Here is a 16,676-nt window from a genome sequence, read left to right as displayed (position 1 = left end):
AATAGAATTTATGAACAACTTAACCGCATCAAGTGGCTTGCATGAGTTTCAGCTGATCTATGCCACATTCTTGGCTCAGAGATGTTTAGAAGAGATTTCTGCTTGGAAGATGAGACCTGTTCAGGCAAGCACTGAAGGCAACAATGAAAGGTGGCAACCTTTGGACTGACACTTGGAGAAGGTGAGTTCTGGAACCCCTTTTTCTAGAAAAATAGCACTGCCCAGACTGAATCCCTGGTACCAAGTTATAGGTGGTGTGAAAGGCTTCCGCTTCAGACCACAAAAAGCTGTCGGAGTAGAAAATGTTGGACTATAAAAATCATTCTGACCTATGTTTCCGAAAGATCAGTCTGTCAATTCTATGCTGGCTCAAAGCACTATCCAACAGTATAGCAAGAGAAGAGATGTTGGCACTAATTTATTGCAACAATGGGAATAATAGATTGGGTCGGGAATCCACGTCTATTATCAATAAATCTAAATTACTGGGCGGGGTAGAAGGGTTAAAAGAAGTATTTTGCACTTCTCTTTGCAACAGCTTGTGCATTCTTACGTAGGACTAGATTCCACATTAAGGTTCCTGCTTTTGCCTGGAAAAGTGTTCGTTACAGGCAAAATTTTCATACAGGTCATCTAAAAATACCTAGGATATCTTTACCACTCCAACAACCAAACCAAGTACTAAATATCTATTGTTCCAAACATTGCCTAGGCATTTCATAAAATACCTTTCACCCAGTTTATTTAATTTAAAATGCCAAAAATAATATTCTGTGTGTATCTAAGTGCCACTCAAGTTTGACATGTTGTAAAAATAATATTAAAATTAACTATATTGTACAGTTGAATAATTCTGCTAAGATGGTTTGTAGATTACAAGGCACTACAATTCATGCATGTGAATTTGGTTCAGGAGTCATTACAAATAAATTGCTATTTTCTTCTTAAAGTAATATTTAATGTTATCCCAAATAATAGAGAATATTTCTTAATTTTGTTACTTGCCTTACATTTCTAGTGAATATTGGCTAATCAATTGCACATAATTCCTAGCAACAATGTACAATGCCTAGGAAAAGCAAGTTTTCATTTGAACCTGTTTGGTAAATTAACTTACAATATTTATCAATTCTTAGGAATACTGCTTTTTGTTCGTCATTTGTAACACTACTCAAATAGCACATACTGTAGTACATGAAGCTGTTATAAGTTACTTGTGAATTACAATGGCCAGGATTGGCTCAGCATTTCAGCGACGTAGGCCACAATCCTAACCATGTCCATTCAGAAATAAGTCCAGCTGAATTTAGTGGGGCTTATTCCCAGGTACGAATCCCTGCAACGGGGTGAGCTCCCGTTGTTCGGTTCCAGCTCCTGCCAACCCAGCAGTTCGAAAGCACGTCAAAGTGCAAGTAGATAAATAGGTACCACTCCGGCAGGAAGGTAAATGGCGTTTCCGTGCGCTGCTCTGGTTCGCCAGAAGCGGCTTAGTCATGCTGGCCACATGACCCAGAAGCTGTACACCAGCTCCCTCGGCCAGTAAAGTGTGATGAGCGCCGCAACCCCAGAGTCGGTCACGACTGGACCTAATGGTCAGGGGTCCCTTTACCTTTATTCCCAGGTAAGTGGAGTTAGAATTGCAGTCTGGCACAGATCCTTCATGAGTTAAGCATTTCAGTGTTGGCACCAGTGTTCAAAACTCCCATTGTTCTGGGTGCATTTTGCGACAGGGAATTTCATTAGCGCGAGCAGTTTCTGAGCTCTGGGCGCAGTACTGCGCCTAAGATTTCAGATTAAAACTGCAGAGTGGAAGGAAAGGAGGGCCTTTTCCTGCCTCCCCACTTCCAGCTACTCTGAAGACTGGAGAAGAGACCCCTATAGGTGTTATATACTGAAGTTCTCACCCTGGGCCAGCAGGGGGATACTGTAGATAGTTATGCAAATGAAGGATCGAAAGTGACGTTCAGTGATTGGATAGTTTTAGAAAGTTGCTACAGTAACATTGTACTGGAGCTCTATATAAGCAGGTTGACTGAGCCCTTCAGTCAGTTCTGTTCTGAATAAACAAGAGCTATTTGAAGAATCGCTGTGTCATCTGATATGTTCACCCACAACTTAACAATAAGAATATTAGGGGGGTGGGCAGGAGAAGGACTAGCCTATGTGAAAAATGAACATAATATTTTGGCTGCAGTTCATTCATTTTCAGCTTTGTATTCTTGTTATAAAAATGTCTAGACATTTTGTTGTTGCGCCCATAACCTAGGATTAAGGTGCCATTTAACTCCTAGCTTTCATATCTCAGTTTCTAATGAATAAAAATCGCAACGTGATAAGTCACCAATATGCTTTCAACAATGTTGAATGACTTATCTGCTCTTCAATGAAAACCCTTCTATGTTTTATCAACTGTGCTAAATATTACCCACCCCATAAGAAAAGCAACCACCTTGTACACACCTGTCCTCCATTCTCTCAGTGGTGCAAATCTGCACACCTGGCGACTCACCAAGTCAGATGCAGACTGTTGTCAATCATTTGGCAAACTACAATGCATGGCTAATTTTCCTCATTTTTACAGTCCCAGGCAATCAACTCAAACAAGAGGCTTGCCAAGCCCATATGAACTAACACACATGACTGTTGGGCTTTTGTTGGCTTGGTGGTTTCTTAGTTTTGCGGGCCTGTCCTGGTCTCTTGACTTCTTATTTCCCATTTCCACCTCTCAAGGGTCAAAGAAAGGGAACAAATAAACGTGACCAAACCATGATGATCAAAATACCAGTTCCACTTGGTGGGTGTTATGTTCACACAAATGCTTGAATTAACAAACTAAAGTTGGCACTGTAGAATGGAAACTGGTGTCTAAATGTGCTTAGAATGACAACTCACAATGGGCCCACTGCTGTTTTGGCACAACACAACATAGTACATAAAACAGGTGCAGATCAGAACAACAGGTTCCTGAAATCTACTCATCTAAAGTCCATTAAAAACCACTTTTCAAGTGTGCATACTAATTAATGATAATAAGGATGTCATTTAATTAAAGATTAGCCTTCCTGGTGATGAACCTCCTTATTGTATAATGGTTTCCAATGTGTCTTGCTAATAACCCATCATGTAATTACAGCTTCATAATCCAGCTTTAATTTAGCATAATTATTCACTTCCTAGTCCAAGTAACCAAAAGGATTTTGTGTGGATTGTCACAGAGCATAAAAACTCTCAATTCTTCATTGTCAGTACTTAATCCACACTGCTAGGAAACTGGTCACTCGACAGAGAATCTTCATGTTATTACACAGGGCTCCATGCAAACCAAAGGAAAAATCTATTGAGCCATTATTCTGTGATCACAACTCCCGTGAATGAGGATTGACAGCACAATTCACCCCCATGGAAAAACAAAGCCCACAGCCATTGAGGAGGACAAAGCAGCGATTAAAAACACAAAGTGGACTATAAAGATACAGGGCTTACTTGTATCCTTTGGGTGTTAGGATGCACTTGGAGTCATGCTGACAGGGGTTCAGGTCTTGGGCACAGAAATCCAGCTTCTCTTCACATAGCTCACCTGTAACAAAGTATATCCAATCACCATTACGAGACCACCACAGGACATGGGAAGCAAAGTGTAAAAACTATTTATTTCTATAGCAACTTTTAGTACAGCCAAGCAGCTCCAGTCGCATAAGCTGCTAAAATACTTGGCAAATGATAATCTCTTTTTCTCCCGCTGTAATCTCGCTTCTCATGACTTTTCTTCGGCAACATCTCTTTGTCTGCAAAACTGCCATTTAACTCGTTTGCTTATACAGTTGGATTTGCTCTGGGCAATCGATAAAAATCAGGCCAGCAAATTCAGGCAGACACGCATAACTGCCCCAAAGAGGTTGATTAACAGTTTGACAATAAATGTTCCCTGTAGCGCAGAGACGACAGCAGATCGGTCATCCTACTAATAGACTAATCAACTGACTAAAATATCATTATATTATAACACAGCTGAGGTTTTAAGATGGTTTAACAAAGGGAGCAGCAAGCACATTTTAATGAGACAAAGATGTTTCCCCAACCAATATCCTTGAAAAATTGAATATATGGAAATTGGACTCTATGAAAAGTTCCAAGCTTTTTATAAAGATTTGTCTTCACTTCTTTGGGCAGACTACATGGGAGCTCACACAGACCATTCACCCTGTGCTTAGTTCTTCTCCATAGCTTGTTCCCATACCACACCGGTGTCATGCAACTCTCACATGCATTTATTGTGCAACCAGCAACAGACTAATTTCTAACTACAAGGGGATATGATGCTTAGCTAGGTAGAAATGTTAATATTGGCTCCACATACACTTTTCCAAGATACATATGACCACAGTAAGCAGCCATGGGGGAAGCAGTTTCCATAATACAAAGGTGAAGCATAAATTAGGCTATGGCCATGGCTCTTTCAGTGGGTCTTAATCTGCGCTTTGTGCAACCAAGATATGGTCTATCAACAGTTCCCTCCACTGCTTTTGCTTCTCCCTTTCGGCCAAACTATTGACTTGTACGGGTGGGGGAGGTAAGGGTTAGTAATGAGTAAGAAATGAACATTTGCCTCTGGCCCTCAACTATTGCCTCCAAGGGCCTGGGGCAAGCATGCTCTCCAATCAATGGTTTCTGTTCCATCTTACTTATACTTCTTATAATCATCCTTCATTGTTCCTTCCTCTTTGCTGCTATTTTTTCTTCCAAACTGCCTTTCCAACTCCAATCTTTATGCCTTGGTGTCCACCTGATAGCCATATGCAGCCACTATGACTACACTTGGGATGCGGGTGGCGCTGTGGGTTAAACCATAGAGCCTAGGACTTGCTGATCAGAAGGTCGGCAGTTTGAATCCCCGCAACGGGGTGAGCTCCCGTTGCTCGGTTCCCTGCTCCTGCCAACCTAGCAGTTTGAAAGCACGTCAAAGTGCAAGTAGATAAATAGGTACTGCTCCGGTAGGAAGGTAAACGGCATTTCCGTGCGCTGCTCTGGTTCACCAGAAGCAGCTTAGTCATGCTGGCCACATGACCCGGAAGCTGCACGCCAGCTCCCTCGGCCAATAAAGTGAGATGAGCACCGCAACCCCAGAGTCGGTCACGACTGAACCTAATGGTCAGGGGTCCCTTTACCTTTACCTTATGACTAAGGAATATTGCTCTACATGGTTACAATGAACCAATCATTCTTGAGTATATTTCCACTGGAGTAAACTTTGACCCCCCCCAAAAAAAATAAAAAAATAAAATTTCATACATCCCCAAAACAAATTACCTCTTCTAGTTGTAATCTTCTGCATTACCACAAACACTATTGTTAAGGACACTGTGGGTCTCTCTAAACAGTTCTCATCCTATTTTGAAAATGAGGGTGTTTCATCTTGAGCTTCTGGTGTGACATGTCTGCTGTTCAAAGCGGGGTAAGTAAGAACACGCACAGAAGGTCTTTGAAGCACTTAAAGCAGCTCCTGAAATCTTGTCTGTGGTCCTCAGCCACTGATCTAAATTACATTTTAGGCAGCAGCAGCATGAGTGTGGTTTTGCCTTGGTATAGGCAGATAGATCAGTGAAGCAAAAACAAATTCATGGGAATTGTGTTTTGTTACACTGCTCACAGCAGCCCAGTCAGCTTGCAATGGTTTGGAAGAAAGACAATTTTCAGTAATCTATCTCCACTCCTTACACACGCAGATAGGAGTGTGCGAGAAAAGAGTGTGGAAAGGAGAGAGAATGAATCTGCCAGAAGATATCAACTTGAACTTTGGAGACCGGTGTCATTAATGAACACCCTGATCTACATGTTTTTAAAGCGTCAATCTTTCCTTGGCCCCAAATCAGCAACTGGAAGATGTGGGCAAAAGAGTGATATTAAACCAGCAAGTTGAATCTAAACAACATGGAAATGGCAATCTGATGAGTAATCCGAATTGCTCTTGTGGGAATTACCATGGGGAAATGGTAATCTCCATAAAATGACTGCTGTAACCTCTTACACAGTACTTAAATATGTGGGGCTTTTTTTACATTTTCACTGCTATATTAATGAAATCTACCTTGCCCTGGAAAGACAGTATGTAAATATTCATATATTAGTTTATTAAAGATAGCCAGAGGTTAGACAGCACATAAGAAATGATATCTGATACAATATTTAGCATTCATATAGCACTTTAAGACAACTAAAGATTTCCCATATGTTATATCAGTAATCTTTACAATATGCCTGTAAGGTAGGAATTATTTCCGCATATCAAATCAAGTCAAGTTTATTTCCTAAATGATCTAAAAGGCTTATCTCCACAATCAAGTTGTAGTACTGAGAGTGAGAGAGATAGGGGCTTTCTTAAAACTTTTATCCATCACATTTTCTTTTGTCAGGGAATATAATCCCTGGCTGGGTATTTAGTTTAACAATCCGTTAATACATTACTTAGGAAAGGAGACATGCACGCACGCACGCACTCACTACACATTCTCGGACAGAAAACAGCCTTTTGGTCAAACTTGTGAAAAGTCCTAGAAACTGTTTCAGTAGAGGAAACTAAAGTGAAATTTAGACCCCCAAAAAGCCACCCTACTTCTCTTGATATTAGAATCCTATGAATGATAAAATATTAATAAACTCAGAATTAATAATTTAAGTTGCATTGTCAAAGTGGCAATTTTCAATACATCTTTTCAGTAGGATGAACACAAAACTGTTCACTTTTAAAGAGTTTGTTCTGGAATATAAAGATCTGCAGAGGGAGCTTTGACCAAGATATGATTAAACTTAATGAAAGCATTTTTTGGATGAGTGTGCTAAATATCTTTTGATGGCTGTTTCAGTAGCTGAAACCCATATAAGGAGACTGAAGTAAAAGGGAAAAGAGAAACCAAGGTAATGAAATAGGCTTAAAAGGCAACTAACCTTTTTCCACTTCATTCAGATTAGCAGCTTGTGGTAACAAAGACAGAAGAGACAAAGAGACTTTTACATTGTACTGAAACAGCATAGCACAAATAAAATAATGCACAACTAACAGCAGCGGAAAAGCTAAACTGATGTAGCAAAAGTGAAGACAGCTTTTCATTTTTATCAGCTACACAACAAAACACACAAAAGAGGTATGTGCCACTACCAGCATAGAAAGAGCTTTGCTTGACCAAAGATACATATGACCTTAATGGCAGATGATAATGAGCAGCAAGAAAAATGACTAGATAATCTATTCTACAGAATGCACACTTAATGATCCCAACATTCAAAAGATTGCGGAGCACAAATGTGAATACATTAAGAAAGCCAGACAAGAGTTTCATCTGCTAGTTAAAGATGATGGAGGGGGTTTTTTTTTTGGGGGGGGGTTGTGTTGTGTTTTTTTAACCCTTTAGGACACACATAACATTTTATTTGAAGTTTCATTTGGAACATATTGTCAAAGCTTTGTACATTCCCCTCTAGAGGGCACTGGTGTTTTCCACAAACAAAACTGGAGCCTGCCAAATCTAGCCAGCTAAAATAGGAATACAAGGATCTGCTAATAATTTGTTTAAATGGTTATTTATTACACTAATGTCTCATCCCATGTGCAGCTCCAATGACCCTCCATTGAAGGGTCTGGCTAGATTCACACATGGTCAGATTTGGCAACACAATAGCATTAGGTGCTTCCAGCCTCACTTGCAAGGTCCCTAAAGTCACAGCACTTTATTTCCAGCTACGGTTTATCGTGCAGAATGCTAAGAGTCTCTGTTACACAGGTTTAAAAGAGAAGTAGGTAATCCTGAATCTATTAAGAAAAGAGAAAGTGCAGCTTTTAAAACACAGCAAATGTAAAAAACACACACACCATGGTTCTAAACATGTTTAGTCGGAATCTCCTTTCTTGTAACTTTAAGCCATTGGGTTTGGGTCCTACTCTCCAGAGTAGGAGAAAACAAGTTTGCTCTATCTTCCATGTGACAGCCCTTTAGATATTTGAAGACGACCATCATATCTCCTCTTAGTCCCCTCTTTTCCAGGCTAAACATACCCAGCTCCTTCAACTGCTTCTCATAAAGCTTGTTTTCCAGACCCTTGACCATCTTGGTTGGGGAACACTTATTCTATATGGGATCACACTCTAACAAAATGGAGCTAGCACTGCTCCTGGAGGTCCAGGTTTGCAGGTACCGTATTTTTCACTCCATGAGACGCACCTGACAATAAGACGCACCTAGTTTTTAGAGGAGGAAAACAAGAAAAAAAATATTCTGAACAAAACAGTGGATGTATGATTTTTGTGGTTCATGCTGTGGCCACAGACATGATATGTGATTTGGCGGTGAGTTTGGGACAGCCCAATGCAAAAATCCTGAGAATCCATGTGGATCCATGCTTTGTAACCACGTTTTTGTGCCATTGTGGCCCCACGAAACAGTGAATGCGTGATTTTTTTGGTGCAGGCTGTAGCCATGGACATGCAGTGTGATCTGATGGTGAATTTGGGGTGACCCAATGCAAAAATCCTGAGTATCCATGTGCTTTTACCTCCCCCCTCCCAGGCAGCCTCCTTTGTCTCTAGAGTCCCTTATGTCCCTCCCGATTGCTTGCTGATCAGCTGCTCAGCGGCTTTGTTTCAACACCCCCTTCCCTCTTTCTAAAAAAGAAAAGAAAAGAGCACGATCTGCTTTTTGCCCCAGGGCAATTCAGCTCCAGGGACCACGCATTTGCTCCATAAGACACACAAACATTTCCCCTTACTTTTTAGGAGGAAAAAAGTGCATCTTATGGAGCAAAAAATACGGTATATGCCCAGACTGACATTGGCTCTCATAGCACCTGCTCTTGTTACTAGAAGACAAGAGACCTGGCCACTTTTATTTCTGTTTTGCTTGCCTCCATACTGAGTTACAGTGAGGCAATATGCATTGGGCTGCCCTTTAAGATAATTCAGACACTTCAGCTGCTGAAAAATGCAACAGTTCAGTTACTGATTAGCTCAAACCATTTTTGTCAGCGATTAACATTTTAGGCACATCCAAAGGATGTGCAATCGCCGATATGTGGATCCGTTTGGACCCAGAAGAGGGAAGGATACGGGCGGAACAGAGTGTGTGTGTGTGTGGGGGGGTGCTTCATCAATGCATGTGGGGGCTGGGAACGGAACATCCATGCAAAATGGTTGTCACCTGTACCTATTTCGAAACAGCTACACTGGCAACTAATACATTTCTGGGCTCAGAATTTATTTTATTAACCCAGAGGACAGTTTCTCCCATATGAGTTCCCTTCCCACTAAGAAGTCTTAATGAGACCCTGTTAAAGACTGCATCACATGTGAAGGCTGGATTATCTTCCGAAAGAAGCAAGGCCTTTTCTGCTACGGCCCCAGAATGTTGAAACTCCCATCCATGTGAGATTTGAATGATTCCCTCTTTGTTAAAACTTTTCTGTTTTGCCCTTTCAGGTGTCATATAACCACGGTTGCTTTTATGTTTATATGTCTGGGTTTTTTTGCCTTTATTTGATGTTTTAGCCTTTGTATACCATTTTGATAATTTTTATTTCAAATAAGGTATAAAAATATTTTAAATAAATAAGATAAATGTCCAATTGAAAATCTGATCCCTATCTCTGAAATGAAACAAATGACAACATTAAAGAGGAAAAAAAGATATCTAAGTCAATAACCAGCAGCCTAACTAGGTGAAAGGGACGCGGGTGGCGCTGTGGGTTAAACCACAGAGCCTAGGGCTTGCCGATCAGAAGGTCGGCGGTTCGAATCCCCGTGACGGGGTGAGCTCCCGTTGCTCAGTCCTTGCTCCTGCCAACCTAGCAGTTCGAAAGCACGTCAAAGTGCAAGTAGATAAATAGGTACCACTCTGGCAGGAAGGTAAATGGCGTTTCCGTGCGCTGCTCTGGTTCGCCAGAAGCGGCTTAGTCATGCTGGCCACATGACCCGGAAGCTGTATGCCGGCTCCCTCGGCCAATAAAGCGAGATGAGCGCTACAAACCCAGAGTCGGTCACGACTGGACCTAATGGTCAGGGGTCGCTTTACCTTTACCTAACTAGGTGAAACATCAGTTTGCTTTGATGCTCTGAGCTGAGAGTGTATGTGCGGATGAAGACCAGGAATTAATTCCTAGGATTCTATTTGCCTTGCAGATACTACTAAAAGGAAAATTCTAGCAGAAAAGAGGAATGACCAGCATGGGCATAGCTGTGGGGGAGGGGGGGAATGGGAGGCAGCTTGCTCCCCTGATCAATTAAAAAAAATAGAAATATTTAACTAACTGACCAACCACTTCAGTTCTGCCCCCCCCCAAATCCTGGCTACGCCCATAATGACCGGAGATAAGGCCCTAGACCCAACAATCTTCTACCCAAACTAGATCTCAGAATATGAACTTATGCTAAGCAAGCAGTTTAATAACTTCATATATTGCTGAGTTACAAATCCTTCCATTTTGACTAATTACTGATTTTTTAAAAAAACATATCTTTCTATTCCTTGTGCCCCATTGATTTTCCATATACTGTATATGCAGAGAGAAACTCAAAAAAAGAGAAGTCACCAAAACAAACACAAAATCCACTTTTAAATCACCATGACGAGCAAAACCTCAGTGCTTCAATATAAAACTAACCAGATTATCCATGTCTCTGAAATCTGTGAAACGCTATAATTGAAAACTGACCTGTGGTTAGAATCTTTAAAACATTTTTGCTCTGAGCCACTGCAAGTACGTCAGCAAAAACAAGCCCAAATATCAGTTTGTATAACCCATTTTTATGTGAGCTGGCAATTCAGGTGATTTTCTAGTCAAGAGACCTTTGTGGCTCAGTACTGATTTTATCATCTCTCCCTTCCTATCAGTAGCATAAATAATAACAACAACAATAATCTGTGCCTTTCAGAGCTGTGGCTAGCTACTTCTGCTTCATGATTCTATATAATCCTATTTTGGCATTCAAGCAACATGTTTGTGGGGACTGTAGTGTGAGTGTGAGTGAGTGTGCAGGTCCTATCCCAAATGTCACCATCCCATGAGAGCTGCCAAACCTTGTTGCATTGAAAGCAAGGAAATTGGAGGAGCACCTAAGCATGTTCAGCTGGACACACTTAGGAGTGTCTCAGCCGAGCCATGAAATCAGGATCCATCCCGGAACTACTGAAGGACAGGGCAATTAAAACATTACCAACGCTTTCTCAAATCTTCCTTCTATGAAGACTCTATAGACTTGGAGCCTTTTCTAGCTATCGTGACCTGCGCAGATGTGGTTAATCTGCCACTCACATAAAATACCAGAACGCTCTTACTATGCATCTACGCATGAGAAAACTGATCTCCGGCATTCATGCTTATTGAGAAAATGACAGACTTTGTTTCAGTACTGACCTAGTTATCCAGGCTTTGCTATTTCAATCACTGTCAAGTACGGTGCATATTGAAATGAAAAATGACATTTGCCTCTTTTCATAGCCCCCCCCCCCCGATACACAAGCACACAATATAGTACAGAATTATTATTTTTAATATGTACATGTGAGGGGAGGTATATGGTTACCCACACACAGGGGGCAAAATTAGTTCAAGACCTGAGAATTCATTTCTAAATGATTCCTGTTTCAGATTGGACTTCAACAGCCTTGATAAATTAATATAATTAATATAATATAATATATAATATAATTAATATAATATGTTAATTAATTAATATAATATGTTTCAGTTAGGTTGGACCAATAGCTTGCTGGGTTAAATCAGGAACATATAGCGGGATGTGTGTGTGTATTCTTAGAAAGGCAAATAAATATTATCTATCATCTATCTCCCCCAATACATCAGACCCGAATATATGACTTTCATTTCCACTTTCAAAATAGCATCCTCTTCCCACCTTCAAACAATAACTTGTGCAAGTTTCAAAAAGCATTTGCGGTTTGGTGAAAGAGAATTGCATGGCTGAAAGGAAAACTATGGAGGTGCAGCTATGCGACAGACAGAATACAGAAAAATGGTTCTTCTGGATTCCAATAATTTCTGGGACATAATTATTTAGCAATTTTAGTGCAGTATCAATTGCAGTGTGTTCAATCAGGGAATAATGAAAAATGGAATGCTCCTTATTTCAGTTTTTTTGCTTTTCCAGGTTCTACATTTTCCGTTATAATAGCAATGCTTGAAAGAATGCCAAGAGCAGCTAAACAAAAGGCTAAATGCACAGACTCCTAAAAGGTATTGCAAAGTCAAGCAAACTAGAATAAAAGTGATTCAAACACATTAGCATGCTAAATGCTGTTATGACTATCATTTCCCTTTTTCCTACCTGTGTACTCGGGAGGACACAGGCAAGTGTAGTTGTTAATTCCATCAACACAGGTTGAGTTATTTTCGCAATCATTATCTTCACAATCATCGACGTTCACTTCGCAGTTTTCACCTTCAAATCCATCTGCACAGGCACACCTGTAAATGAGAAACCTTTTCAGAGAAGTGTTCATGTGAGAAGACGATGCTGAGCTAATGGACCTTTGACCTAATCCCCCAGGACTGATATGTTCTTATATAAATAAAAAGATTCCCTATTCATGCCGTGAGAATCTAAACTGTACTTCTTATTGCCCTTTGATGTCTCTCAGCATCATTTATGCTGCTTTTTATACCACTGACCTGTTTTGGTGCCGACAAACCCATGCCAGAAATTTGTCAAACATAAAACAGCACAAAGTGTATAGTTAAAAACTGGGGAATTACTGAAAATTGGAAGGTAACTTTGTTGTTGTTTAGTTGTTTAGTCATGTCCGACTCTTCGTGACCCCATGGACCAGAGCATGCCAGGCACTCCTGTCTTCCATTGCCTCCCGCAGTTTGGTCAGACTCATGTTCGTAGCTTTGAGAACACTGTCCAGCCATCTGGTCCTCTGTCGTCCCCTTCTCCTTGTGCCCTCCAACTTTCCCAACATCAGGGTCTTTTCCAGGGAGTCTTCTCTTCTCATGAGGTGGCCAAAGTATTGGAGCCTCAGCTTCAGGATCTGTCTTTCCAGTGAGCACTCAGGGCTGATTTCCTTCAGAATGGATAGGTTTGATCTTCTTGCAGTCCATGGGACTTTCAAGAGTTTCCTCCAGCACCGTGATTCAAAAGCATCAATTCTCCAGCGATCAGCCTTCTTTATGGTCCAGCTCTCACTTCCATAAATCACTACTGGGAAAACCATAGCTTTAACTATATGGACCTTTGTCGGCAAGGTGAAGTGAAGGTAACTAGGGAACACTAAGTTAAATGGAAGTTTTGTTTCATTTATTGCAGAAGCAATACTAGAATTGGTTCTGAATACATTCATGTGTGGATGTATTTCAAACATGGTAGCATGTTATGGAATGAATATATATAAATGCACAGAGAGAGGGGAGCTGAAACCTCACTAATTAAGGAATTTAGTTTCTTTGAGGAATAAATTGTATTTAAATTTATTTACTCCTGGTTTGTATTGGCTACTGGTGACAATATGCATTCATGGTGAACAATATGGTAAGCTGATACTCTGGATACATTTACTAACTTTCCCTACGTAAGTCCACCAAACTAACGTGTTCTGAAGTGCTTCTTGCTCATTTTAGTCCTTTGAAGCTGTGATTAAATGTTAATTTACCATGGTATTAAAATGCATCAGATTAATTTCAAACAGAAAGCACTCTAACCTTTGGCCAAAATTTAGATGTAAAATTAAGGATAATTTCTTAATGAAAAGCAGGAATCAAGAAGGTTTTAAACTAGATAGAAGAATGGATCAGCATTCTTATTTGAAATTATTGGATCCATTTATTAAAGAACTCTATTTCATAATTCATGGAATACATCTCGGGTAATTGTAGTGTGTGATTAAATAACTCTAGATTAAAAATGCTCACAGCATGTTTATCCACTGGCGTGCTGATTTGGCAATGAATCATTAATTTTCTGTTTCACTGGGATTTACATCTGATCATTTACAGGCTGTCTGTTGATATAATGCACAGAACAACAGCTGAATTGAGAGTCTTTCCAGCAGGGATCTAGCTAGCAATTAATTAGCATAATAGAGTCAACACCATGTTGTCTTGCCCTGTTATGCCTTGACTAATAACAACGTATTTAAAAGAAAAACTTAACAGGGAACATTAAGCTCATTGATGTGACTTTGTTTCCTGAAGCCTTAGAAGAACCACCATTGTGGGTTTGTGCTTTTGTGCTTATTAATAGTCCTCGCTTCTCATTACTTTGTGGGATCAAAGATTACTAATAGCACACATAGACTTTTGTGTGGGAGTGCTTGGGTTCTGCTAGTCTGACTAGTCTTTCAAAAGCAACAGGCTTCTCTTCTGTGTTTCCAGATAAACACCTACCAAAAACCATCCTTTTCACCTTCTTTTAGGTGACAAGTCCCTCCTTGTTTACAAGGGTTGCTAATGCAGGCATGAATTGGAACATCACAGTCCTGGCCCTAGGAATAAAACAGCAAAGTTGTGAGATTGCACAGAGGGAAGGCAAATTGGTTTATTCTTTTAAAATAACACAGTTATATACAGCTTGCCAATCAGAATATTGACTGTTCGAATCCACCCAATGGAGTGAACTCCCGTTGCTCTGTCCCAGTTTCTGCCAACCTAGCAGTTGAAAAGCACACCAGTGCAAGTAAATAAAGAGGTACTACTGCGGTGGGTGGGTAAACAGTGGTTCTATGTGCTCTGGCACTCGTCATGGTCCTCCATGTGCCAGTAGCAGTTTAGTCATGCTGGCCACATGACCTGGAAAGCTGTCTGTGGACAAATGCCAGCTCCCTTGGTCTGAAAGCAAGATGAGCACCGCATACCCATAGTCGCCTTTGACTGGACTTAACTGTCCAGGGGTCCTTTACCTTATACATTTCTCCACCCTGCTGTTAATCTTGCTTCTCCCACTCTCCAAAACCCAATGGCAGAGCATGTGCTTGGCCTATAGGATGGAAGCTCAGTCTGTGATCCCAAAGTACTAGGCTACATGGACCAATGGCATGGCTTAGCCTGAAAGTTGGGTTCCCAATATAATAAAAGAAAAAATGACCTTCATGTGTTCTCCATACCTTGAAGCCATAGGGACAGGAGCATCTGTAGAAATCGACAGGGTCGTTATTACAAGTTCCATCATTTTTGCATGGGTTTGATAAGCAGGGACTACATTTGGCCAGAATACTGACATCCACAGGACCTTCAAGGGAACACAAATTCACAGTCAGATACAAGCCTGCCATTGTTGTTATCAAATACCTTTTCAGCTAGGGTGGGTTAGATCTGTACTAACAGCTAGATCTATAGCTAGATCTGTACTAGCCAATCATTCAACACTTTTATGCAATACGCTGGCTGTGGACATGTAGCTTTTATGTGATGCCCAGGCTACTCTCAGCTGCTAGCTGAACAACCTTACGAAGAAAAAGCTGCACAATGCACAAAATGGTTCACTGAGACTGGACTTGTGGAGGACAAGGCTATCAATGGCCACTAGTCTTTTTGGTTCTATTACCTCCATAAGCCCAATTTATGTGGCTCTTCCCACTCAAAGGAAGGAGATGTGACTTCATTTGCTACAAGCATCCACCCTTCCACTACAGGAATTCAGTTTTTGAACCTGGTAGGTTTTTTGATCCAGGCTCTAGTCCTTATTGCCACAAATGAAGAAGAAAAACATCAGAAGATGGAGGACTCAACAGAAGGAAGATGATATCAAGGCCATGGCCATATTTAAGGGTAGGTGCAGTAGAGGAAGATACCAAGAAAACAGAAGATCAGAAAACAGAAGTCAAGTAATGGAAAGGCTTGTCAATATCAATACTGGCACTCACAGAGGATATTGAAGGATACAACAAGATGGTAACAATTACAATTCTAACATGGTATATAAAACTTGTGGAAGTATAATGGCTTAACTGACACTGAAATGAGAATGCCTAAATATATATTGGTGAAAAGGTTTAACATTGGGGGTTTTCTACAGTTGTTTTCTAAAGGACTCTGGGTTAATGAATAACTGTTGATTGTGTTTTACTCTGTGCTGAGAGTGAGCATTTGATCATGTGATGAAGGTATTGAATTGCAAATCTTCACTTTGATAGAGAGTTGCCTTTAGTCCTTGTCTTTCAAACTCCATGGAGTGAGGATGAAAATGCAGCTCTCCTGAAGGGAGAGAAACAGCCTAAGGCCAATGGAGGAGAGACAGAGCTCTGCTTCTAGGTCTGTTTGAATTATTTCATATTTTCTAAGATTCTGAGCCTGTGCCCAACAGCACAATACATCGTATGGATATTTTGATTATATCTTTATTGCTTATATTCTGTTTTTGAAGTGTTTGGCCAGTAAAACTTTGAACAGTATTATTATGGGCCTGGACAATGATTTATTCCAAAAGGAATCAGTTCTTTTTGCTTCCAGTTACTTCAAACTGTGCAATATTAATATCTGCAATATCCCCCCCCCAAAAAAAAAGTCAAGGAAAGAAACAACTATCTGACTTTTAGAAGACATTTTAAGGCAGCCCTTAATTTGTTGGAAGCTGCCCAGAGTGGTTGGGGCAACCTAGTCAGATGGACTATAAATTAAGCAGAGGTTGGAAGGCCATCTGTCAAGGATGTTTTAGCTGAGATTCCTGCATTGCAGGGGGT

General features: G+C 40.5%; 1 protein-coding gene across 6 annotated transcripts in view; it reads right to left on the bottom strand.

Annotated features, from left to right (window-relative positions):
* Window positions 1-16,676, bottom strand: part of SLIT2 (slit guidance ligand 2) — a 235,105-nt gene that overhangs the window by 16,049 nt on the left and 202,380 nt on the right. For all 6 annotated transcript variants that reach the window (XM_081876193.1, XM_081876194.1, XM_081876196.1 and 3 more), the window contains 4 exons: window positions 15,102-15,226; window positions 14,386-14,483; window positions 12,329-12,468; window positions 3,484-3,577 (listed from right to left, as the gene is read on the bottom strand). In XM_081876193.1, coding sequence (XP_081732319.1) covers window positions 3,484-3,577; window positions 12,329-12,468; window positions 14,386-14,483; window positions 15,102-15,226 — 457 coding nt within the window. The remainder of the gene's footprint in view (window positions 1-3,483; window positions 3,578-12,328; window positions 12,469-14,385; window positions 14,484-15,101; window positions 15,227-16,676) is intronic.

This window comes from Podarcis erhardii (assembly GCF_964252035.2).
Source record: "Podarcis erhardii genome assembly, chromosome: 9".
In the NCBI taxonomy this organism is placed as follows: Eukaryota; Metazoa; Chordata; class Lepidosauria; order Squamata; family Lacertidae; genus Podarcis; species Podarcis erhardii.
Note: the sequence above shows the minus strand (reverse complement) of the source record. Positions and strands in the feature narration are given on the sequence as shown.